The sequence below is a fragment of the Sceloporus occidentalis genome, unplaced genomic scaffold, assembly GCF_023333645.1.
Source record: "Sceloporus occidentalis isolate IW3139 unplaced genomic scaffold, rSceOcc1.0.p SCAF_1, whole genome shotgun sequence".
Taxonomy (NCBI): Eukaryota; Metazoa; Chordata; class Lepidosauria; order Squamata; family Phrynosomatidae; genus Sceloporus; species Sceloporus occidentalis.
Window position 1 is genome coordinate 78,016,853 of NW_028316981.1, and position 26,399 is coordinate 78,043,251.

The window sequence follows — 26,399 nt, forward strand, 5'->3', positions numbered from 1 at the left end:
TCACTTGGACTGTGAAGAGTTTAAGGCATAAACTGCAGAATTATCACACTGTTGTTAATGAGAAAGGGTTCCTTTTTTTCTCATGGCTTCACACAGAGCTATCTGAAACCTAATTTTCAATTGCCTTGGTTGTTGCCATTTCTAAGTGGAACCTTAATCTTTCTTTACTTGCACATGCACTTAAGATGTCTCTCTCTGAAGTAACCTTTGCAAAGAGTATACACTTGGCCGTCCACATTCATGGGGGGTTAGTGGCACAAGACCCCCATGAATGTGAAAAAACTGCAATTAACTCCCCCCCCCACGGAATCCAGTTAAAGGGAGGGGTGGGCAGGGGAAGAGGAGCGGGCGCATGCATAGCGGCTTTGACCTTGTGAATAATCAAAACCATGAGTGTCAAAACCATGAATGTAGAGGGACAAGTGTATGTGTATTTTTATCTTATTTGGCAGCATCTTCACTGTGGAATTAATGAGAAGGTCATGATTATGTTAATTGTGCTGCTGTGGCATCCTGGTTTTGCACACATGCATAGTCTGTTTTGATCACTTCCGGGGATAATTAGCTTTCCATTATCTTTGCCAGCACTATACATAACTGATAAATGCCTGTAACAAAAGAACATTGTTAACATTTAAGGAGCATACTAACATGCTGGAGAAAGGTCTGGAAACCAAATGCTATGAGGAATGGTTGAAGGAGCTGGGCAAGTTTAACCTGGAGAAGAGACAATTCAGAGGTGATATGAGAAGTTCCTTCAAAGATCAGAAACTCATTTAACTATTTGGAAGTGTGGTCCCATATAAAGTAGAGCAAACGTGTTTTCTTCACTTCCAGAAGGTAGGAGCTGAACAAGTGGATTCAAATTACAAGGAAGGATACATCAGCTAAACATTAAGAAGGACTTTCTGATGATAAGAGTTGTCTGACAGTCTAACAGACTGCCTTGGAAGGTGTGGACTCTTGCTGAAGATTTTTTATACAGAGCTTGGAAGGATAATCAGAAATGCTTTAGCTCTGGATTTAATGCAGTGTGGGGTGGTTGGACTAGAATGGCTCTTGCAGTCCCTTTTAAGTCTACAGTTCTATAATTTTCACATCTCATTCTGGAAAAAATAATCATTCCAATCATTTCCTGTCATTCATAATTACCATACCACGTGGAAGGCATGACTTCTAACACAGCAGAGTGTGATAATTATGTACAAGCAAAACACAACAGTAGGTTTGAATACATACAGTCTTGTCTTAACATAGAGGACAGTAGGATGACTAAATGCCTGAATGCTCTCTTTGACTGGAGCTACTGAAAATTAACAAAAACGTGCAAATATTTATCTCACAATGGTCTGTCTCATGTTTAACTTTCCCCAGATATCTTACTGGCTGCATGATATTGTCACTGTACCTTTGGGGAAGCCTTACTGTTCACAAATTTTCATGTGTGGAGTTAATCTTATTGCAATTTTGTTTTGTGTGGCTCATAACCACCTGTCAGCTCCCTTAACCCATTTCAGATTTGATGTGCTACGCTCAGTTGTGTTTTTTTATATCAAGAGCCCTCTCCGTGTGGAAGAGGCTGGTTTACAAGAACTGATTCCCACCACCTGGTGGCCAAACCGCTTCAACAAAGAGGTAAGCCAAATTGTATCACCAGCTTGTGGATTTAAAGGATATAATATAACAGCTGTGACATGTGCCTTGTTGTTGTTTTTGATCATAGCATAAAAGCTGTGACATCTGCCTTGTTTAGGTATATTCTGCACAAAATAAGTTGTGTAAGGCCCGTTACAGACCGCCCAAAAGGGGTGGTCTCGGGCCACTGCCGGTTGCAGCGTGGAGGAGTTGCAGCAGCCAAACCACGCGACTCCTCCGCGCTGCAAAGAAGGAGCGCAAAAATCGCGCTCCTTCCGGCAACCAGGAAGAGACACCGCAAGTGCCAAAGCACGTACTCGTGGCGTCACTTCCAGGCTGCAACATGCGGACGCAGAGTGTCCATTACGTCAAAATGGCGGCGGCCGTGTGGAATGGCCGCCGCCATTTGTTACGGACTCTGTCCATAACAGGGTAAGGGGCGTCTGGAAGAGACGCCCCTTTTTCAAAATGGGACATCCTAAGGATGTCCCTTATGGCGGTCTGTAACCCGCCTAAGTGTCCATTTAGAACCTTGCTAGATTACATCTTCCTATCAGCTGTGTTGGCATTTATTAATGTTTCCTAGTCTTGTGAACACATCTTTTTTGGGTTTTTTGATAACAAATCTGTCTATTATCATCTTTAAAAACAGGGCAAAGAGACTAAGGAAGTCAAGGAAGAGAGTGCTGAGGAAAGATTGAGGAGACGAGCATATGAAAGAGGCTGTCAGCGGCTCAAGAAACGCATTGAAGGTATCAGAGTGAGACTATGAAATTCAGAGTCTCATTGGCATTACAGAATATACATTACTGTTATCTGTCAGTGGATCTATTCTCATGTATACTGAGGTGTGATATTCTTCAGAGTCTGGAGAAAAAAATATGTGCCACTAAATGGGCATTACTATATTATCAATGCCTTTGACATTCCTACTCCCAAAGACAAGTACAGTTGGCTCTCAGCTCTTGTGGGGGGTAGCAGGGACATAGCCAGGATTTTGAGAAGGGGGGGGTTCCAGACTAAGTGCCACCATTTTGAAGGGCTGAAAGCTCCCCCCCCCCCAGACACAGAAAGGGGGTCAAGCCTTTACCTCAGGAAGGGGGAAGAGGAGAAGGGGAGAGGGCTGCTCCACTTCTGTGCCATTGCCAAAGGCTCCTCAGGTTCATTCAGGGAAAAGGAGAGGCAAGAGAGCTGTCTTTTGCGGGAAGGAACAATAAAACAATCCGGGGCAGGGAAGTTTGTCCTTGAAATGAAGGGAAGGGGAGGAAAAAGAAAAAAGAGGACTTGCTCACTGGCATCCGCCTCTCAGGGCTCCCGCTGCTCTGGCACCTTCCCCAAACCCCAAATGTGTGGGGAGCTCTGGCTGAAGCAGGAGCAGCAACCAGGGCATGGTCCCTTTGGGGGGGGGGGTCCTGCCTTGTCCTCTGCTCTCTGGAGGGCAACCTGCATGTGGAGGGGGGCAGGGAAGGGAGAGGGAGAGGGAGGGAGAGTACGCCAAATAGAGCAAAAGAGGGAGAGAGAGAAACCGCAGCCACACCTAGACTTCAATCTACTTCCTCAGATGCATTTAGATGCAATAATAATAATAATAAGTAGAAAGATCTTGCAGCACCTTTGGGACTCACTGAAAGAAAGAAATTGACGGCATGAGCTTTTGAAGACAGTCTACTTCTTCAGATGCATTTAGATGCAACAACAACAACAACAATATGTAGAGAGATCTTGTAGCCCCTTTGAGACTAACTGAAAGAAACACATTGGCAGCATGAGTTTTCCTAGATGTCAGGTTTCCTAGCATTTTCCTCAGATGCATTTAGATCCAATAATAATAAGTAGAGAGATCTTGCAGCACTTTTGAGACTCACCGAAAGAAAGAAATTGGAGCATGAGCTTTCCTAGACTTCAGTCTACTTCCTCAAGTGCATTTGTGGCTTGCAAAAGATCACCCATTGGCTTTGTATGGTCCAGTTGCGAATCAAACCCTGGAATCCAAAGTCATAGTACTCCAGTGATCAAACCACTATGGAGTAGGTTGATTAAATAGGGCAGCTATGGGCCATTTGTGGCCCTGGGTCATTGTTTTGTGGTCCTCCCATCCATCCTCCCCAATTCCAAAATTATTATTATTATTATTATTATTATTTTGTTATAAAAAGAGGAGAAGGATTTCCTGGAAGCCTCTGTGGTTGCTAGCACACCATACACTGTTTAACATTTATACATAGATACAGATATAGATATAGATATCTGTTTTTCCAGTCTGGAAGTGGACTTCCTCCCAGTCACGGGTTACTTTTCCCATCCAGGTTTTGGTAGCCCACTTATTTATTTATTTATTTATTTATTTATTTATTTATGTCCTGCCTTTCTGCCAAAGTGGGACCCAAGGCTGCTAACAACACATAGAAAACACATTAAAACAACAATGAAAATCGTAAAAAATACATTTAAAAATTACAAATATAAAATATAAAATACAAATATAAAATTACAGAGGTTAAAATCAGCCAAACACATGCATCAAGAGGGTGGTGAAATGAGGAGGGGGGTCTTTGGCTAAAAGAGAGGCGAGAAGGAGTGAAAGACACTCTGTGCATGCTCAAGCACTCACTGCTTCTAAGACTGAGCATTGAAACAATAATTCTGAGGTTCAGAGGCTTGGCGGCCTTCCCTTCAACATAAGCAAGGCCCCTTCCAGAAAGAAAATGGAGAGGGGTGGGGAGTGGGTTTAACTCATGGATAGAGTGCAACCATGGGCAGGTCACACTCTCTCAGCTCCAGAGAAACACCCTCTGGAAAAATTTGCCAGGAAAACCCCATGATAGGTTTGCCTTAGGGTTGCCATGATTCAGAACCAACTTGCAAGTAGCATCAACAAAAGAGCTCCAAGGCTGCATCCACACTGCAGAAATAGTGCTTTAAGGCTGCATCCACACTTTAACTGCCCTGGCTCCATGCTATGGGATCCTGGGATTTGTAGTTTTGGGAGCTATTTAGCCATCTCTGCCAGCCACAAGAAACTGAAGTGCAATTCCCTGATCTCCTCATCATTTCATCATTTATTTCATTTCTGTGCCACCTTTCCCCCCAGAAAAGGACCCAAGGCAGTTTGGTTTTTATGGTTGACACCACTTCCATTATAGCTCTGTGCTATGGAATCTTGGGATTTGTAGTTTTGAGGAGCTGTTTAGCCATCTCTATCAGGTGCCACAACAAACTTCAAATCCCAGCATTCCACAGCATGGAACCAAGGGCAGTTAAAGTGGCATCAAGCTGGATTATTTCTTTAGTGCAGATGCAAATGGAGTCCTTCCTCTCAAGCTGTTCACATCAGATAAATTCAGGTTGATAAAGCAAAGTGCAGCTGCTCAAGCAATAAGCGGCAGCCACTCTGTTCATGCTCAGAGACACTGTTCATATTCTGAGACACTCAGAGGAGGGCAAAAAAGGAGCTACTTGAGGATGAGCTTATGAAACATGAATGGGTTTAATGGTTGGACTCAAGTAGCTTCAATATATACCTATATATGTGTGTGTGTGTGTGTGTGTGTGTGTATATATATATATATACTTACCAAACTCTGAAAAACTCCAAAATACATCTAGTCCTCAGCATTTTGGATAAGGGAGATTCAACCTGTAGTTGATTATTGTTATTAGAAATCACCTTTTCTTTCTTTGATATTTCCTTTTAGAGCCTTCCTTCTCCCTTCCTTCCTTTTTCTTCCTTTCTTCCCCTTTCTTCCAGTGTTGCCAACAAGCCTCGGAGATAATTCCCGGAAATGCTTGTCCAAAACCCGCTGAATCCCCTCACATCACACTGAATTTTCAGTCACAATTCCCAGAAAATTCCCATAATGTTAAAATGGCGGATGTTTTGCAAATAAACGTAAATATAATTGAATAAAAATAATTGTAACTTATTTCAACTCTCAAAATCACCATTGAACCAAACAAAGAATCTTTCAGTCCTTTTAAGATATTTATTTTGACATGAAGGGGGTTCTGGAAGCTTTGTGCCAAATAGAAACGTGTTCGGCTGCAACCGCACTGCAGAAATAAATCCAGTTTGACACCCTTTTAATTGCCATGGCTCAGTGCTAGGGAATCCTGGGAATTCTAGTTTTCTGAGACATTTAACCTTCTCTCTCAGCAAACTCTGGTGTGACAACAAACTACAATTCCCAGGATTTCATAGCACTGGGCCATGGCAGTAAAAACAGTATGAAACTGGATTGTCTCTGGAGTCTGGAGTGAAGATGCAGCCTGAGTTGGGTCCAAGACACACAGAAGAAATAAACCAGTTTAAGACTGCTTTAACTGCCCTGCTCAGTGCTAGAGAACCCTGGGAATTGTAGTTTTGTGAGAAAGAGCTCTGGTGCCACAATGAACTACAATTCCCATGCATCTGAGGAAATACGCTTAAGTCTAGGAAAGCTCATGCTGCCAACTTTTCTTTCAGTGAGTCTCAAAGGTGCTACAAGATCTCTCTATCATCATCACCATTATTATTATTATCATTATTATCATTATCAAATCCAAATGCAGCTTAAGAACGGGACTTAAATTGGCAACACTGAATCCTGTAGACTCATTCTCTGGGGCTGTGATATGGAAGTGTGCAGGCAATTCCCTTGTTCAACCAGGGAATCCTGGGAATTGTAGTTTGTTGTGACATGAGACACTGCTTTTACCGGCAGCCAGGGCTCCATGCATGAAATTCTGGGCTTGGTGGTTTGTTGTGCCCAGAATCCCATCATCGCAGGGAGCCTTGCAGTTAGAAGCAGTGCCAAACTGGATTATTTCTGCAGTATGGATGGCAGTGGAAAAGAGAACGAAAAAGAGAGCCACAAAACAAACTTCTTGGAAGACAGAGCAGGGATGCCAACTTACCAGGTGCTCTGCCCATGCTCAGAGGCATATTTAATCACTAACACACACACACAGTCTCAGGGACATCACATTCACATCACACAACTAACTAGTAGGGCAGCCCATGGAAGGGAGGGAAGATGGAGATAAACACATCCCTGATTATTCTACCCAGGTGCTCTGCCCATGCTCAGAAGCACCTTTCCACCTCTTTTTCTCCTCCATTCTTCTACTTTTTCCCTACTAGATTTTCCTCCCATCGACCCAAATGGTCCTCCTCACAGTACAACAACAACCCTGAGAGGTAGGCTTGGGGCACTCTGCCCAAGCTCAGGAATTCAGAAATTCAAATGTCACTAGTCTCAGGCACACACAGTAGTCCCAACATCAACCCATGATACCATTATCAACTATTGCCTTTGTGATTGTGTGCCTTAAAACTTATGGCTTACTTGGAAATTCAAGGCAATTGGGATTAAGCCAGCCAAATCCCTCACTCCTCCTGGGCAACACTTTGTGCCTGGGTTGGTTGCTTGCCCAATGCCTGCCTGCCTCTCTCTCTCTCCAGCAGCCGCTTTGCCTGGAGCGGAGCCTGAATGCCTGAGGGGGGGGGCAATCAATCACTGTCCTCCTCTCTCTCTGATTGGCTGAAAAAACTGTTAGTGTGATTCCAGAGTTGGTTGGTTTGCTCTTTGCTCCGTTCTGAACAAGTTCTGGCTCTCAAAGGGAGTCGTTGGAGAGAGAGAGAGAGTGTGTTTTTTCTTCAGCCCTCTTTCTGATTGGCTGAAACTGTTACAATCCAAAGGGTTGGTTGCATGCTGCAGGCAGCTTTCAGGCTGGAGCTGAAAGTCGCCGAAAATGCACTGAAATAGAGGAGGGCACGGAAATCACACGAAAAGCTCTGAAAAGTCACCGTTTTCGTGTGAAAGTCGCGAAATTGGCAACACTGCTTTCTTCCTTCCTTCCTTCCTTCCTTCCTTCCTTCCTTCCTTCCTTCTTTCTTTCTTTTCTCTTCCTTCCTTCCTTTAGTTCTCCCTCCCTCCCCTCGTTTTTCCTTCCTTTTTTCTGTGTGTCTTCCTTCCCTCTTCTTCCTCTTCCTCCTCTCCCGAACGGAGACCTTTTTCTGGCAAAAGCACAGAGGAGGAGGGAGAGGGAAAGAGGAGCAAAGATGTTGCTGGGAGGGAAACCAGCCCTCTCCCCTCCCTCTCCCTCTCCTGAGTCCGCTCCGACGGAAGGAGGAAGCAGGAGGAAGGAGCTTGAACAGGCACTGCCCCCGCTTCAAGGTTACGTCCCTCTCTCTCTCTGAGCCTCCTTGCTCCCTGAGACTCCCCCCCCCCTTTCCCTCTCCATCCAAGTCCGTGCTTTTGATGGAGGGGAGGAGGAGGGGGAGGAAGGAGCTTGAACATCCCCACTCTTGATGGGGGGGTCCGAACCCCTCAACCCCCCCCCCCTTTAGCTACGTCCCTGGGGGTAGGGATGCAGGACCTCCATGAGAGTGGAAAAACTGAATATCTCTAGGGTTTGCAAACCACATTTGACACACACAAAAAGTACCTGCATTGGTTGGGTAGATGGGCTTGTCCCATGGGCTTGCTTTCCTTTGCTTGCCTGCTCACTTGGGCAAGAGAGGAGGAAGGGGATGGGGTAGGGATGGGAGAAAGGAGGAGGGAGAAAAGAGACACCTGTTTCATCCCTCCAACCCCCATCTGCACGACCAGGCCCAATCATCTTGCCAGTTTGATTTTCTCCCAGTGACACCAGTGTTTTCAAGGTCCCTGTTAAAGTGGCATAGAGCATCAACGAATACAGTAATCCTTGAATAATCAAATCCACAAATGCTTAACCTGCAAATCTAGAGGGACAACTGTTGCCTCCGTTAACAAAGTACAGTGGGATCTGTTCTGGACCACCCCCTCTGAATACCAAAATACATGGGACTTCAGGATGCGCTGCCACTGGGGACAATGGGGGCTGTCCCTCATGGTGTCCAGAAAGTATTTCAGAGTGGCATTTCCCTGCCCTCAGGCTTACAATCTCAAAAGGACATGACACAAAAGGAGAAAGGAATGGGAATGGAAGGGGAATAAGTCCAGCAGTTCTTCTCTCCCTCTGAGGCCTGGACCATGACAGATAGTCCCTTTTTCTCTATTTTGCTATTCCCATATGCTCAATAAAGATTTCTGGAGGTAGCTGCTGTTCACTTTGCCTGTCATACGCAGGGATACACAATCTCAGTAGGACAGGCTAGAATAGAATTCTGTCTTTCTGAGCTCAAGTTTGATTGTATTGCTTCCTGCAGGCATGGTTCTGCAACCTTAATCAAAAGCATGTGTTTCCCCAGCCCTCCTTCACCATCCTCCCAGTTTCAATACTGGTGAAAAAATATCCAGCTAGATAAAATACAAGAAGGAAGGAAGGGGGCTGGGACATAAAAACCTTTTGTAAAAGGGAGCTTCATTTTTGTCTGAGGCTTTGTTATCTGAGCTATGGCTGTATTCTACTGATAAACTCAGTCCTCCTTCTAAAGGATAAATGTAAACTTCTCACTGATAACTTTGATGAGGGTTTTTTCCTTTTGTCATTCAGAACACTGTATTGCGGAATGTGGTCTCTTACAATTATTCATCAAAATGAGGTCAAGTAAAATCTGAACAGGTGGTTTTTTTCAGAGGGCTTCTGTTCAAGGCTTGTATGTAATCACTGTTAGTTTTTCTACAGCAACGTACCTGAGCCTGATGCAATGTTTATAGTGGCTGTGTTTGTTCCATTTTCAGTGGTGGAGGAACTCCAAGTGCAGATACTGAAGTTACTGTTAAACAATAAAGACCATGGAGGGGTAAGGACAATTGAAATACCTTGTAGACAAGGTATGCAAAAAACCCTTCTGAATATTTGCTTGCTTTTATTCTGTTATACTTTTTCATCAGATTGCTGTGTCTGCTTCTTACCTGAAGCCAAATCCATGTGTAGTCATGCAGTGCCAGATTCATTGCTGACAGCCTGATTCTTAATATACTTAGGCTTGATGTATTGTGCACTAGATAATGGTGAGCCTTTTTCTGGAGTCTGTATTTTATGTGTTAAATAAATCAAACATGTTACTTAATTTTGAAAGATATATCTCACTGGCTTCTTGGCTGTCACTTAGAATTGAGCTTAGCTTAGAATTTTAAGTAACCAAGATTTCCTGTATACTGTGGAGCAGACATAAAGACACATTTGGCCCTCAGGATATCATTGGACTGCAGCTCCCGTCAGCCTTAGCCATCATTGCCAATGTTGCAGAATGATGGGAAATGCATTTCAACATAATCTACAAGGCCATGCATCCCGCATAATTTCTGTAGTATATGCTCTTAGCAATTAATTCGATATGTTGTATAAGCCATTGAACCTAAATACAGTAGCTCAGAAGGAGGCACAGAAAATGCAGAAGAATACAAGTAATATGAAATCACAAAGTACCTGTTTATCTTGTTCAAGCTCTATATGCAGATAACCTCTTTCCTCAGGGATCACCTGCCTTAGTAAATATAGCATTGAAAACATTGAATATCAACATTGTATGTTTGATAAAGAATACACAGACTAAAGATAATAATTCTTCCCAATGCCTTATTATGCTAGTATCTCATGATCTCTCTGGTAACTTAGAATATGAATATAATTTTAGAGAATTAATATTACATAGGACTCTTAAAACATGGGTAAACAATGTATAAAATGCTTCCTTGAGTTGACACCTGCCTCCATGGAGGAGGAATTTACTATGTGTAATATAAGAAATCCATTTGTGGCATTCACTCTGTGATGCTGCTGAACCTTTCACTCGATACTGCAGCTGGAGTTCATTTGTTTTACTTTTATTTATACCCTGTCAAGATAACTTAGTTGGATGTCTGGGACATTTCATAGCAAATAAACAATCACAAACAACAACAAAACAGTCTATAGCACAATATCCCAAATATTTCACATATCTCCCAGATAAAATCTTAATCCAAATTATTTTAAAACTGCCATTCAAAATATTAAAACATAACAGTGATGGATAAAATATTTGCAGTTTACTTTGAAAAGCAAGGAAGTGATGGAGGAGTTATACCAGTAAGTAAGGAAGAAAATGCATGACTTCTAAGGTAACTTACGCTTTAAATGATGAAGTAAGCAAAAATCAAGCAAAACAGAGATACTGTAATTTTAGGAATTTCTTTCACCTTGATAGAACTCAGCTGACTTTGAACACTAGGTCTTGCTTCTTTCAGGGAGGAGCATCGAGATACATCTTTCTAAATAAATTCCGCAAATTTCTTCAGGAAAATGCTAGTAACCGAGGGGTAAGTTCAGATTAGCATCATCACAGTGGATTTGAACAAGTCTTGTGCTTTCTGTTATGAAGAATGTTCTGTCTGTGTTATTAGATAAAAGATGTGGTTTTTCATGATGCTCCAGACATATTTGCAGCAGGGATAACATTTATACTTGGTTAACTTACTAACCGTTTCAGAGTTTTGTGCTGATGAATTCTACATTAACTCGTGACCTTTACAGTAATTGTTTTCTTTTGCAGATTAGCATGTCTGGTGCCTTTTCTTTTCAGACAACTCCCACTCACTGATTGTTCACCAAAATGGTGGTGAAGTTTAATAACCTGTTTTTGAAGAAGGATAATATGGCATTCCATTTCTGTAACAAGGTGCAACACTGGTCTTGCTAATTCAGGGATTTGTACAGTAGGAACACTCATCAGTCGTTTCATTGTGTTCTCGTTGTTTTGTTCCCTGACTAGCAATGACAAGTCTGTCTGGTACAGTCTAGTTTTCTTTCTTTCCCTGCATCTCTGTTCCCAGCTGACTCCCTTCTTAGGATAATGGATGAAGAAGGAGAATGAAGGGAATGTCTCAACAGTTTAAAGAAATAATAATGAAATAGGCAAAGATTCATACAAGGGGTTGGCTGTTGAGCCTTAACTAGATATTTCCTCTGTCCTGAGACCTTGGGAAAATGAAGTCTAGCCAATCAGTAACTCCCAGTTCCTATTTGTGTAGTCCCTGTGCCCTCTCTTTTCTGTTCCTCTGTGGGAAATGAAGTGATGAATAAGCTCAAATAAATCTGCTTTCCCCTCCCACCTCCCAGGGAAAGAATGCACCCTGGGTGCCTGAGTGGCCAAAGTGCTGATGAGGTTTAACAGAAAAAGAAAGTATTTATTCTGACTAAGAAGAATTGCATGAGGCAAGTGTGATATCATACATTTTGGAGCACCTCTTCAGCTAATTAGCATAAGAACCTGCAGAGTTAGAAGAACAAGTTACATCTAAGTATCTTTGGAATACAGCAACCAGCTAGGGGACCTAACAAATGCTTATGCGCTTAGTAAATACAGTCTGCCCTCTCCATATGCAGGGGATATGTTCTGGACCCCTGCTCAAACCCCATAAAAAATAATGGGGCACATGCTCGCGGTGTTTCTGCTGGTGCTTGCCTTTGAACGTAAGCTCAAAGCCGTGGAAGGCAAGCCCGCCTATAAGGAGGGCCAACTGTAGTTTTTTGCCACTTACATAAACATACAATTTTCCCTAACTAGGGAACTAGGAGTCTTACTTTTCTGGATCTATCATCAACTTGTCCTTCCTAAAATTCATGCCAGCAATACTGAACCAGAACAGGAATGAGATAATAAAGGTATTAAGAGCTCTGTCTTTTAAATATATGTGGTTTCTGGAAATTCTAGCATTTTGACACCTTTCTAAGTCACCCGGCAAAAGGTATCTCCCCTAAGAGAAAGGTATGTAACTATTTTCCTTTAGTAGTTAAATTATCAAGGGAAAAGAGTTACATACACAAATCCAAGAGCTGATTATCTGTGTGCAGCTTGGTTCACAGTCACTGGGGAATGGCATAGATGGGCATTATCATAAGCCTAACTTCATAAAAACAGTAAATATGGGGAATATATGTCTCTGGGCAATACACTGATGGTGAATGCTTAAACAGAAATCTTAATTAGGGAAGTGAGACTCCACATTACTTTCCTGTAAAAATTTAATTATCCAATACAAAATAGTTGACATCACAGTACAGTGGGCCCTCCCCTTAGGTGAGGGAAAATCTGCGTATGCTCGCACCCCATAGGAAACAATGGTGTGTGTGCACAGCATGGCAGCGTGTGCCATGGGCGCATGCACCATTGTTTATATTGTCACATGGCTTCCGCGTAAGCAGGAAGGTACGTGTAGTGCGCCCACGTGTGGCACAGGCGCACTGTAGATGGAGGAAATGAGGCTCTTGTATAGCTGAGCAAAATTTCAGAATATAAGTTTTAACCTAACTACCTACCTAACTCTGCCCTCCACAACTGCCATCTGCCAGCCTGAGAGGGAGTTCGCCAGGCAAGTCCAGCTCCATCAGGACTAAGCCTGAAGGAAGGAGACTCTGCCCTCCACAACTGCCATCTGCCGGCCTGAGAGGGAGTTCGCCAGGCAAGTCCAGCTCCATCACGACTAAGCCTGAAGGAAGGAGACTCCGCCCTCCACAACTGCCATCTGCCAGCCTGAGAGGGAGTTCGCCAGGCAAGTCCAGCTCCATCAGGACTAAGCCTGAAGGAAGGAGACTCCGCCCTCCACAACTGCCATCTGCCGGCCTGAGAGGGAGTTCGCCAGGCAAGTCCAGCTCCATCAGGACTAAGCCTGAAGGAAGGAGACTCCGCCCTCCACAACTGCCATCTGCCGGCCTGAGAGGGAGTTCGCCAGGCAAGTCCAGTTCCATCAGGACTAGCCTGGAAGAAGGAAGAGCCCTCCTTCCAATCCATCTGCCTTGGTCCAGGCCTTAGAGGGAGAGAAGAACCACTGGACCTCATCCCCTTTCCCTCCATCATTCCCTTCTCCTTTTGTTTCGTGTCTTTTAGATTGTAAGCCTGAGGGCAGGGAACTGTCTGATTAAAAATAATATTGTAAGCCACCCTGAGAGCCATTAGGGCTGAAGGGCGGGATATAAATACCTCAATAAATAAATAAATATAAATATAATTAATTGCCCCTCCCATTACCAGCAGAAACAAACTACATTTTGTGCAGTAATCAGACACATGAAAATTTGACTTCTTTGTTTACTAACTCTACTAACCACATAGAATTATAATTCTTTCGTAGAAGAGCAAACCCCACCATGACTTAAAGGCTGTCAGTAACAGTGAGAACTCAAAGATATGTACATTTTGTTCCTTTCTGACTTGTAGAGTTCTCTTGTTCAGAAGCCAGTCTTGTCTGACAACGAGGGAAGTGTGCTTACTGAGACTTGCTAACATGCCTTTAGGCTATCAAATTGACCTGGCCTCTTTCTTCTTGATGTACAGTATTACTGTGCTTTGCACAGAAAATGCCTGCTTACTGTTTCTTGTTTGAAAGTAGGTAAGATTCAATGATAGATATTGACTTTGTCAGTTCGTGGAAATGTTCTGTGCTGCCTGGGGAACACTATCAGCAGGGGATGTGTGTATCATACAAGTCTTGAGAAGGTAGAATTCGCTATCTGGCTCTTGCATCGGCAGTGTTAACAGCAGAGGAATGTTGTACTTTTCTTTTGTCTTTAGAATCTGACTGTGCTGTGCCCTCCAGAATATATGGTATGTTTCTTGCATCGGCTCATCTCTGCTCTGAGACTTTACTGGGAGGAGTACAAGGTGAAGAATCCTTCAGCGCTGAACAGTGAAGGTAGGACAGTGATGTCAGCAAAACCATTTCTACAAATACACAACTATAAATGGTTGTTTTGGTGGGTAACTGATTTTTCGGTAAGGATTAGTCCCCTCCCCCCTAATGTAAATTTAGAGACTGGGTGGTATTTGAAGGCGCAATCTAATGTTCAAGATAACTTTTAAAAATTGGTTCTAGGTGACTTGAAAGTGCATACACCCTCACAGGTATCACCATAAAAATCATCATCAATTTTAGTTATGCAAAGAGATTTTGCAGCACCTTTGAGACTAACTGAAAAACAGAAGTTGGTAACATGAACTTTCGTAGACTTAAGGCTACTTACTTGAGGAGTAGATACAACTTTAGGTATATTCCATCTTTTCCCGAAGATGGGGTTTACACATTAAACAGATTACAATTAAAAATATACCTCCAAAACAACAGTAAACTTAATTAAACTAATAAGCATATTAAAAAACAAATTTCAAAAAATTTAAATGTGAAAACAAGGCAATTTAAAACAATGCAGTTCTTACAGCCCTTTCCTTAAAAGCCTTCAAGTCTCTAAATAAAATAAAAAAAAAGATTTCCCTGCATATAAGCACAGCAAGAAGAAGGCCATTTTAGCCTCCCTAGGGAGGGAGCTCCAAAGTCTGAGAAGGCCTTCTCTCTAGTACCCACCACCCACCAACTATACCTGTGAAGATAGTGGGAGTGGGGAAAGAGCATCTCCTGTGGATCTCAGGTTCATATTAGGAGATACAGTTAGTCACATTGCCTAGACTTAAGAAGCCATATAAAGAAGCTTTTACCTTACCATCCCACGTGAAGCACCCCTGCAGTCCAAGAATGAACATAACCTGTAGACTGAATTTCTTCTGAGAATGCAGAAAAAACCTGTAGAAGAAAACTCTCTTTACCACCATGCAAGTCATGATACAGTTTTTCAAGTGGGCACTGACACCGCATTTCCAGCCTTTCATGTTTGGTACTTGTTTTCAGTACTGTGCTGTTTTGAAATGCACATTTAGTAGGTCCCCTGTCTTTTAAAGAGAGGATAGTTGAGAAAGAGTAGGGTGGTACTTTGGAACTTAATTTGGATAAGATGATGGTATTGTGGGTAGGGAAGCTGGTCTAACTCATTGACGGTCCCCAGTCTGGAGCTCCTTTTCTAACAAGTAGCATCATTACAAAGAGTTAAACAGGCTTTTAACATTACAAATGTTTAAACAGGCTGTTTGGGACTGACTTCCTCTGAGTTCTTTAAGTCCTGATGACTTGAAATTGCTGAGCTGTTTTAAAAAGTTTTTAGTGATAGGATTTTAATAACTGAAGATTAAAGGGCTGTTTTTATTTCATTTTGAATTTTTTTGGAACGTGTCAATTCTGTGCTGTTGTTTTATAATGGTTTGAATGTATTCTATATTGTCATTATGTAGGTCACTTTTTGATAAGTTAAAGATCCATATACACATGAAATAAACAGTTATAAACAATCATCCCAATTATTTGAAGTTAATAAAAATTAGTTCTTTGATCATCTCTCTAATATATATCTGTTTGTTTTTCTCCTAGATGCATATATCCCTCCTCAGCTCTTCTATAATGGGAAAGTGGATTATTTTGACCTCCAGCGACTTGGGGGACTCTTATCTCATCTCAAAAAGACTCTCAAAGGTAATTACTTGCTCTGAAGTGTGATGTGCTCTGTGGACTATGCTTGGATAACCTTTAAAGCAGGGATCTTCACTTAATAATCTTTGTTGAGGCCACGTTTGCTCCATTCATTTGTACTTCATCCTTCCTCTTGCATGAGTAGGTAAACAGTTCAAGACAGGGTAGCTTTGTTTTACAAATGATCCAACAATTTATAGTTAGATGGGCTTAAGCAAATAAGGATGGGAGGATATCTAGGTTTTGTAGTTGGGTTACCAGTGCCAACGGGTCTGGTTAATCATGATTGTTGCCTGGGATGTAATACAAAATACTCTTATTGCTGATTTGTTCACTCACATATAGGAAGGTTAAAATGGGATTGAATTATGAGTTGTGTGCATTGGCATGCTGGGTGTTCACATCGCAGCTGACTAAATCAAGATACCTGACTTAAAGCAATATCTATAAGCTGTCATGTCATACATAAGAAGATGGCATTACAATGGGCCCTTGCTACTGTATATATGGGAAATCTGTTCACCGACCCCCTCCGCATATGAAAAAACCTGCAGGACCTCTAATCCTGTTGATTCTAATCGTGGTGTGCAGGTGCGTGTGCCGTTTTGTCTCCCCTGGCTTGCTGATTGTGTGAGCTCAAGTCCGCAGATGGTAAGCCCTCATATGGTGCGGGCCTACAAAGCAGATCTCAGAGCATGGGCTGGTTCATAAGGAAGAATGCAGTTCTTCAAATATCTGGGGCTGGATCCATGTGGGCTTATTAAAGCTCATCCTGGAGAGAAGTGACCAGTGAGGTCCCACAGGGTTCTGTCCTGGGCCCAGTGCTATTCAACATCTTTATCAATGACTTGGATGACAGAATTGGGGGCATACTTATCAAATTTGCAGATGACACCAAATTGGGAGGAGAGGCAAATATCCCAGAGGACAGGATCAAAATTCAGAATGACCTGAATAGACTAGAAAGGTGGGCCAAAGCTAACAAAATGAAATTCAACACGGAGAAATGTAAGGTACTGCACTTCGGGCAGAAAAATGAAATGCACAGATATAGGATGGGGGGCACCTGGCTGAACGAGACTACGTGTGAAAAGGATCTAGAAGTCCAAGCAGACCACAAGTTGAACATGAGTCAACAGTGTGATGCGGCAGCTGAAAAAGCCAATGCAATTTTAGGCTGCATCAATAGAAGTATAGTGTCTAGATCAGGGGTAGGCAACCCTTTTGAGCCGGGGGCCGGGTTGCTGTCCCTCAGACAACTGGGGGGCCAAAGCCAAAAAATAAATTTTATATATATATATATATATATATATATATATATAAAATAAATAAATAAATAAATAAATAAACCGGGACAAATGTAGGACAAAATTTTCAAATGGAGGGCACTTTTTAAATAAAAAATGGAGGACACACGAAAAAAATGTGCTGATTTTTAAAAAAATGTTAAGATAAATGCATGTTTCTGAGGCTTCTATAGACAATTGCCCCACCATGCCCCTTGCGCGAGACGCCAAAGGCCCCGGCGGCAATCAGCGGCAGGACCGGGCTGAGGACAGTCCCAAGGCCTCGCCGGGCCGCATCCGGCCCGTGGGCCGCAGGTTGCCTACCCCTGGTCTAGATCAAGGGAAGTAATAGTGCCATTCTATTCTGCTTTGGTCAGGCCCCACCTGGAATACTGTGTCCAGTTCTGGGCACCACAATTCAGAAAGGATGTTGAGAAATGAGCGTGTCCAAAGGAGGGCAACTATAATGGTGAAGGGCCTGGAAACCATGCCCTATGAGGAACGACTTAGGGAGCTGGGTATGTTTAGCCTGGAGGAGAGAAGGTTAAGAGGTGATATGATAGCCCTGTTTAAATACTTGAAGGGATGTCATATTGCGGAGGGAACAAGCTTGTTTTCTGCTGCTTCACAGACTAGGACTAGGAACAGTGGATGCAAGCTACAGGAAAAGAGATTCCACCTTAACATTAGGAGGAACTTCCTGACAGTAAGGGCTGTTCAACAGTGAAACACACTCCCTCAGAGTGTAGTGGAGTCTCCTTCCCTGGAGGTCTTTAAACAGAGGCTTGATGGCCATCTGTCGGGGATGCTTTGATTGAAAGTTCCTGCATTGCAGCGGGGTTGAACTGGATAAACCTGTGGTCTCTGCCAACTTTACGATTCTGTTCTGTGATTCATAACCAGCACTTTGAACTGTGCCTGGAAATGGACTGGCAGTCTGTGAAGCAGTTGCAACCAGCACCCACTCTTCGGACCAGCTGGAGTTCCAAAACAACTTCCTTGGCTTGTGGTAAAAGGGAATAATGTCATCTGCATACAGATGGCACTGAACCCCAAAACTCCAGACAACCTTGCCTAGCAGTTTCATGTATATGTTAATCCAATCCCAGCAAGGCAACCCAGAAGGATACCATGGTTGATGGTATCAAAAGCTCTTAAGAGGTCCAGCAGAACTGATAGGTACACACTTCCCCTTTCTAGCTCCTGGTCTAGGTCACCCATCAAGGCAACTAAAGCTATATGCGTCCCATAACCAGGCCTGAAACCAGATTGGAATAGCTCAGATTCCTCCAGAAACCCCTGAATCTAAAAGGCCACCACATGGTCCAGAACCTTGCCTAAAATAGAATGTTAGAGACTGGCCAATAATTATCCAGAATGGTGCATTCCAGGGATGGCTTTTTCAGTAATGGTTTTAAAGAGCTTTCTTCCAGAACTCTCATTTGTTTTAACAAGGCATTAACCACTGCCTGTACCCAATTATTTGGGGTTAGTAGGATTTGGGATTGAATATTTTAACCTGTAAAATGTCCCGGTTGTGTTTTACAGAGAGGTGGGGTATAAATAAATTTTATTATTATTATTAACCCTTCTAGCATTTTAATAAGCTAGGAAGGCAAAGATCTAAAACACATGTGGTGGCTATTGCCTCTCCAGTCCTGTCTACATCCTCAGGTTGCACAAATTGAAAAGTATCCATTGTCACTAGAAAAGCAGGGGTCAGAGTTATGTCTACTGGAATTGTATCAATTTTAGCATCCAAGTCAGAGCAGATCCAAGCAGTTTTATCTGCAAAGTATTGGGCAAGTTGTTCACTATGAAGTGATCTGGATTTTCCTCTTTTGGGCCTGTTTGTAAAAGACCTCTGGCTACCTGAAATGGCTCTGCTGGTCAGCTCATTGCAGATGCAATAGAGGCAGAGGAAAAAATGCCTTTGCTGCTTCTATTGCTACAGAATAAGCCCTAAAATAAGCTTTAATCTTTGTTCGATTGGATACACTCTGAGTTTTCTGCCAGACCCGCACTAGTCTCCTCTGACAATCTTCCGACAAGAACTTAGGTGTAAAGTATTATAAATAGTTGAGAGGTAGAAAAGTATGAAGATAGTGTCACAGAGTTAATAGTTTTGAAGGGTTATGAGCTCTGGTTCTTCCTTTTGAATTTTCTTAGTAGACTACTGATTTCTAGCACTCTTAATGTGACGAAAAACCTTTTTAATATTTTCTCTCTGTTAATGATTAAGAAGGTGAGCTTATGGTATCATTAATGACCATGACTTGTAGATGCTAATTAAGCATCTGACATGGCCCTCACCAGCTAAATTTTCTTTGCTTTTGACCTTCCTTGCAGACGACATATTTTAACTCAAATATTAAACAGCAGCTGTGATACAAGTGTGGTAATCTTTTTGACTGTTAATTTGTATACAAATATTTCCAGCTAATTTAAATAGCTCAGTTCCCTTCCAGGGTATAAATGTGGCCACAGAGGCTAAAAACAAGAACTGGGATGTCTCCTGGGACGTGGAGATAAAGTGGCAGCTGATGACTCTACATCTGTGAAATCCTGATTAATGCTTCCCCTTTTCTTCTCTCAGGTGCTCTTCAGATCAGCAGAGCCAGGCTTGGGGGGCACTAGGGCTGCTTGGCCATATGTTTATCAAAGATAAGAGAATGTGAAATACAAGCATATTTGAAACATTTTGTGTGGCCCTTTGATAAATGTTGCCTTAGTTGCTCCAGAAGAAAGATCTAGGATTCACTACCTAATTTTTTTGTTTGCTTCTTATTTTCAGCTCTAGTTAGAAGGATTTGTCATTTCCTTTAGGGAATATCAGGAAGGGCAAAAAAGGAAACAGAAGCTCTTAAAATAAAAAAGAGGGTCTGAAAATACTTGTAGTACAATTGCATGATGGCGCATCTTATTTATTTAAATAATTTTTATATTTCTTGCAGTGTGAATTTCTAGAGTGGCCTAAAAATAATAATTATAAAACATGACAATACAGTGTCTGTATGGAGCTTCCTTTAGAAAGCATACTTAATCCTTGCAATCTAACTTACACAGGGATGATGATTTGACCACTAGCATGAAATTGTCCAGTACCAATCAATATGAGAATAGAATGTTCTTCATCTCCAGATATTCTTTGGCTATAATTGTTTATGCTGGTTAGGGATGATCACAGTCAGCTGCTTTACTGAATAAAAGAGAGTACTCAGAATTACTCACAATATGTAGTTCCAACCATAGAGGGTTTTTAACACATCTGATTTGATACTAAAAGTACTGAATGAGAAGCAGCAAATACTCCTATGCAGTTGTCCTCTTCTAAAAGATATAATTGCTTCCTTTATTCTCCCAGATGACCTGGCCTCAAAGGCAAATATTCTAATTGACCCTGCAGAAATTCAGGCTGTGACAATGGATGATCTTGATGAAGATGAAGAGTCAGCACTGTCAACCGCACAAGTGAGCCTAGCAATGCTGCATGAAATGGGTCAAAGTTTAACTCAAGTAGGTCTCAGTGAAAGAAGCCCCTTCATAGGGAAGGAGGACAATTGTATCTGTGTTAGTTTGTTTCTGAAAGTAGATATTGTTTAGGACAGTGGGAACAGCAAGCAAAGTTGCATGTGTTACATATAAGAAATTAATCTTTTGTAAATTGTTGAATGCTGTGTCAGTGCACCAGTTTGACGGTATCTTAGCCAGAAGCTTGCCCAAATTCATGGTCTTAAGAGTGCATCTTTGGAAATATCTAAATCAGGGAAAGTTCTGAAAGGGAAAAAAAAACCCTCCATGGAGCCATATGGCTACCAGGGACATGCTCTCAATTATGGCAACCAAAAAATGGAATGCTTTTGCTAGAGATAATGACTGGTAACTGCTTTTGGCACCAGGCAATGATCTTTATAGATTCCTAGGTTGTTTAGGGTTAATTTAAACCGGGCAGATTTCAGCCCTGGTATGGAATCAGGACAGATGATTGGAAGTTCCCTGCATCACCAGATCTAATGAAAACCTAAAGCCTCTGCAGCTTTAGCAGTATAGCACTCTTACTCCGTGAATATGGAAAATATTTGATAAAAGCATTTTGCTGTTGCTTCTAACATTGGGTGGGGTGGGGAAGAGTATGGCCTGTGGACATCCAGTACTGTTTTTGAAGGCTCCAGTGTCCTCCATGTCCCACCATGGCAAAAAGCAGATTTCTGTTTTTGTTTTTTTATAAAATATCCTTCTTGTTCCTGTGGGAGTTGAGGGGTTGTTTTCTTATGCTTTGCTTCCCTAGGCTGTTTCAGGGTCAGGAACGGGAGGCCATTTTCCAAGCAGGACATAAGCAGGACATTTGAAAAACAAAACAAAACAAAAAAACAAAAACATGGTTTTCTTGGCTTAAAACAGCCCAGAAGTTCCAAAACATGGCATAATTGTCCGCTGTGGCTCCTGAGGATATAGTGGGGAGTTTTAAAGATTGCTTTTTGTCCCAATAAAGCAGCAGTTGCTCCAGTGGTCCCTGGGAAAGCACTACAATAGCAATAGCGAGTACATTTCTATACCGCTTACCAGTCTACTAAGTGGTTTACAAATTGTAAGCTAATTGCCCCCAACAAGCTAGGTACTCATTTTAGCAACCTATGGAAGGATGCCAGGATGAGTTGACCCTGAGCCCCTGGTTGGTATTGAACTCACCTTGTGGTTTGTGAGTGCGTGGCTGCACTACAGGCATTTAACCACTGCTCCACCAAAGCCCCTTAACATCTTTAAGTACAACATCTCCCCGCCCATAGCCATTTTTCTTTGGAATTGTAATCCTAACCACACTTACTTAGAAGAAAGTGCCTCAAGTACAACAGTACTTGTTTTAAATTAGGTATGCTTAATACCTAATTAAGCAGTTTTAGCAATCTCCCCCCCTCCCTCACACAAACGCAGCTGCCCATCTCTGCCCTAAATCGTGGTGAGTGGTCGGGAGCTGGATTTACTGGTACTTTGCCAGTGATGTTAGCAGTGACTTTGCTGTTTCCCTAACCTTGGTAATTCTAATAAAGAACAAATAGAAGAAAAAATGTAACTTTCCTTTGCATAAAAATCTGTGTGTTTTAATTTAATTTGGTAATCTTGTATTATTTATAGTTCTTACAAATTTGTATCCTACATTATTGCCTATCCTAAGTATTCTGGCATGCACAGAGAACTAGGAGAAGGGATAAGATCTGCTGTTACTTCATATTGGAATTTGCAAAAGGAGCAGAGATTGCTCTTTGTCTCATTTCATCTGGGGTTTCTGTGAGTCTCACCCTTTGAGCTGCTTCTGCTTTCTGCAAAGCCTGATGAAGAGTGAAAACAGAGATCTGCAACTTTTATTTATTTGCAATGTGCAAATAGTTTGAAAAAGAGATCCTTAGGCTGTATGTCTGGGAGAAAGGATGGATGTCATGGGGATGGAATATCAGCCAGCATAGTGATGGGGTGATCAAGTTTGTAAAGCATTGCTTTTGGTGTTCCTGGAAGCTAAAACAGAAGTAATGAATACCAGTGTGTCCCACAGAGTGTGGTAACATTTGTAAGGGTTCTTTTAAATTTGAACCTACAGTAGGTTTTATAACCCAGAAAATGTGTGGTAAGAGATGGCACGACCAGCCACTATTGAATTTTCTTAATACCAGGGAAGTGTCCCTGTCCATGAAGGTTGTTATCACATTTTACTGCAAACTCTGTTGAGATGGGAGTTTCAGTTATTTAAAACAATTAAGATACAGAAATCATACTGTGCAAAGAGAAAATAATGTTTTTCTTCTTCTTGCTTGGTCTCATCTGTGTTCTCTATTAATAACATCTTGGGCTAAGGCTGCCTAGTAGCTTGCCTTTTCCAAGCACATTTAGTTTGGAGAAGAGAAGATTAGGGGGAGAAATCCAAATGCAGGACTAGAACCATCAGGTGGAAATTTCAGTAAATTAGATTTCAGCTAAATATTAGGAGAAATGTCCTAACGAGGCATGCTGTTCAACAATGAAACAGATTGCTTGTGAACATGATAAGTTCTTATTCGCTGAAACTATTTAAACAGGGGACAGGGGCATCTGTTAGGAACGCTGAAAATTACAAAGACTCAATATCCTTCGGCCTCTGACACAATATCATAGATGGTCATAGATGCCACTATTAAAAATACACAGGAATACTTTGTGCTTGGTTGAAGGAAGTTTGTTGTGGCTGCCATTTGAACCTTATAAAAATGATTCCACATCCAGCTTTGATTAGAGTTTGTTCAAACTTGATTGTGTGGCATTGGGGCACAAAACAAAATTACCCTATAAAATATACTAATAAGGATATCACTTGCACTTGCCCTGCTCTGCTTACCTTTAGAAGATCTATCATATGTTCCTAGAGTCTGGCAAGTGAACAAAGTGTTTCAGAAACTTTTTCCTATGAATGATGGTATCTGTGGTTTACTGCTTGGTGCATGGTTTAAATTAGCTTCATTTGTTCTTCAGATTAAAAACTGACATAGTTGAATGCTCTCTGCCTGTCTTTTTCTCTCTTAGCGTCCAGCTGCTGCATTGGCAATTGGAGGTGCCTTGGCTAGGCCAAGCTGGCTCAGTTCACCCACCCTGGGGCGAGCAAACCGTTTCCTCAGTACTGCAGCTGTCAGTCTCATGACCCCAAGGAGGTCACCAGGTGCCTTAGAGAAGGCCAAAGTCCGGACATTGAACATGGAGCAACGGACAGAGGAAGACAGTGAGTACTACATTCTGGGCCAGGTTTGAAAGGTGCTGTGAGAATATGGCAATTTTTTTAAAAATCCAACAACGATCCCAACAGTTAGCTAGAAATTATGTTAAGAGCCAATGCAGTGTAAGCAGGGTTTCATATGTGTTACTTGCATCCCTGAATTTGTGCTGCAGTTCAACCTTCTAGTTAAAGGAAAGACAGCACAAGAGACCTGTTTCTTTGTTATTGATTAAGATAATTTGGAAAAAGTACAAGGGAGTAAATTTATGTGAGATAATTATTCAGATAAACATGCCACAGGGTAAGCGAGACAAAGGGAAGTGAACCAATAAGGGAGAATACACCTAACAGAACCAAAAAACAGCTGAATCTGACCTGGGATTGCTTTTCATTTCAAGATGGCTTTGGAAAAGATGACATGAAAGAACATCAGAGTAAAATAGATATGGGAGCAGAGAAAGAGAAAATATCAAAATGGATATTCAGAACCATTATTGTCCATTTTCTTCACTCTGTCAGCAATGCCTTGCTTAGAAAAATCTCTTCTGTTTTCATGATAGTTGAAGGCAGCCATGGAAATGAGGGCCTTTTATTGGGGAAACCTGCTGAAGAGCCAGACCAAGCAATAACTGAGAACTCTCTTTTGGAAATCTTGGATGGAATAGTCATGATGTACAACCTCAGCGTGCATCAGCAGCTTGGTAAGGTGAGGAGGATTCATTTTGGGAAAGTTTTTAGTCCTGCCCCATTCTCACAACTGGGATTTAGAATACCTACTAACTAAGACATCAGGACCTTCTGGGACAGTGTGGGAAGTATCCATTAGGGTCACTGTGCTAAATTGTTATGCTTCTTTGCTTTGTATCTTTGATGGCAAATCTGTTTGTTTGTTTTTTGAAACCACAGTAAACAATTGAGGGGCATTTATTTGCAGTTGAGAAGCAGCAGATTGGAGATGGGATGCTAGACTTCCAATCTGTCTCTTTTCCCACTAAAGGGAACTCAAAATACAGGGAATATAGAAAAAGACGTTGAAGAGGAATGACTTTGGAGAAAAGGATTGCCGGTGGTAACACAACAGTAAGATGAAGTGTTACTCAAATTGCTCTCCAGCCTGTTTTACTGCTGTTTGGCAATTATCCCGTTTCTAAGGCATGGATCTCTGACTACTGTGTGTAGTTCTGCCCTTGAGTTAGTAGATTTTGCATTTTCTGGGTATAGTAACAGGTTGGTGAGAGGACTCCTTGTGATATTGGACCTTGCAAAGTATCTATGTTGTCATATTCATGTTAAGCTTTCCTTTTTTTCTGACAGATAAGCCATATGTGCTGTAATTTGCTTAGGAAAACTGGCTTTTCTGATATTTATTTGTGTTTCAGATGGTAGGTGTTTCTGATGATGTGAATGAGTATGCTCTGGCATTGAAGGACACTGAAGAAAAGATTAGCCGATGCCCAAAGAGGGTAAGAAGCTATTTTTTTCAGCTTTTTTTTTTTTAAAGTGATTCATGTGGCTTCTAAGGAAGGAATGATTGTAGCCATTCCTTCACACTTACTAGAATTCCTAGAGACATCTAGAATTGCTTTACATTGATTATACACATAATATATGGATTCTTATATTCACCTTCCCATAAAGTAGGCTCATACTGCCTCCATGCTGTGCTTTTCTTACATCACTTGAACACTGCATTACAAGGGAATCGTTTAGGCCCCGATCAGTGCTCTACTCTTACAGCTTAAATCTAATTTCCTGATTAATGTCTCTAACTGAGAAGTAATGATGGGTTAATATCCATTTGGGTAGAATAAAATGATTGTTTCATGTGGTGCTTCTGTAATTATGATGAACTCAGTTCCTTTGATACCTAGCTGTTATTTAAGTGCTATTATGAAGAACCACATGCTGCTAAATTAAGAGCTTGCACTTTGCAAAAGATCTCAGAGAACTGAATCCAGGTTGATTCTTACCTATAATTATAAAAATCTGCTTCCTTTAAAATCTCAATTATAGTTCTAAATTGCAGGCCTTTTTGAGCCCCTGCCTCTGCAAAACGTGTGAAACTAAGCATGTTGAGTCCAATGATATACCAGAAGCCAACACACTAAAACAGCTCACACAGATTGTCATCTTCTTTGAGAATTAACATGCCACCACAGTCTCATGCAACATCATGGTTCCCTTTCCATGATATCTGTTTGTTTGTTTTTTAAAAAAGGGAGAGACTGTCACAGTTCTGCATATATTCTTCTTTTCCCCAGTATGCTGCTCTGGCAAGTAGACATGTGCAAACCATTTTTAAGCAAGTGGACCTCAATCATTTTCCAGAAACAATTCTCAGCTTTGTAATTTAACTGTTATGGTGCAAATGCTTCCTGCTCAGTTTTCCTTGATGTTTGTGGTTTGAAAATTTGTATATATTGTAGTTAACCACATTTTTCCTGGGATTTATAATATTTCTGATCTCACTGTAGTGGTTACTGATCCTGTGTAGCAGTGCAT

The 26,399-nt window shown here is 41.7% G+C and overlaps 1 protein-coding gene across 2 annotated transcripts in view; it reads left to right on the forward strand.

Annotated features, from left to right (window-relative positions):
* LOC149321653 (E3 ubiquitin-protein ligase RNF123-like) overlaps positions 1-26,399 on the forward strand; it is a 149,686-nt gene that overhangs the window by 29,408 nt on the left and 93,879 nt on the right. For both annotated transcript variants that reach the window (XM_089526322.1, XM_089526313.1), the window contains 10 exons: positions 1,518-1,635; positions 2,288-2,387; positions 9,282-9,343; positions 10,773-10,844; positions 14,096-14,216; positions 15,777-15,878; positions 20,526-20,632; positions 23,711-23,903; positions 24,458-24,603; positions 25,277-25,360. In XM_089526322.1, coding sequence (XP_089382448.1) covers positions 1,518-1,635; positions 2,288-2,387; positions 9,282-9,343; positions 10,773-10,844; positions 14,096-14,216; positions 15,777-15,878; positions 20,526-20,632; positions 23,711-23,903; positions 24,458-24,603; positions 25,277-25,360 — 1,105 coding nt within the window. The remainder of the gene's footprint in view (positions 1-1,517; positions 1,636-2,287; positions 2,388-9,281; positions 9,344-10,772; positions 10,845-14,095; positions 14,217-15,776; positions 15,879-20,525; positions 20,633-23,710; positions 23,904-24,457; positions 24,604-25,276; positions 25,361-26,399) is intronic.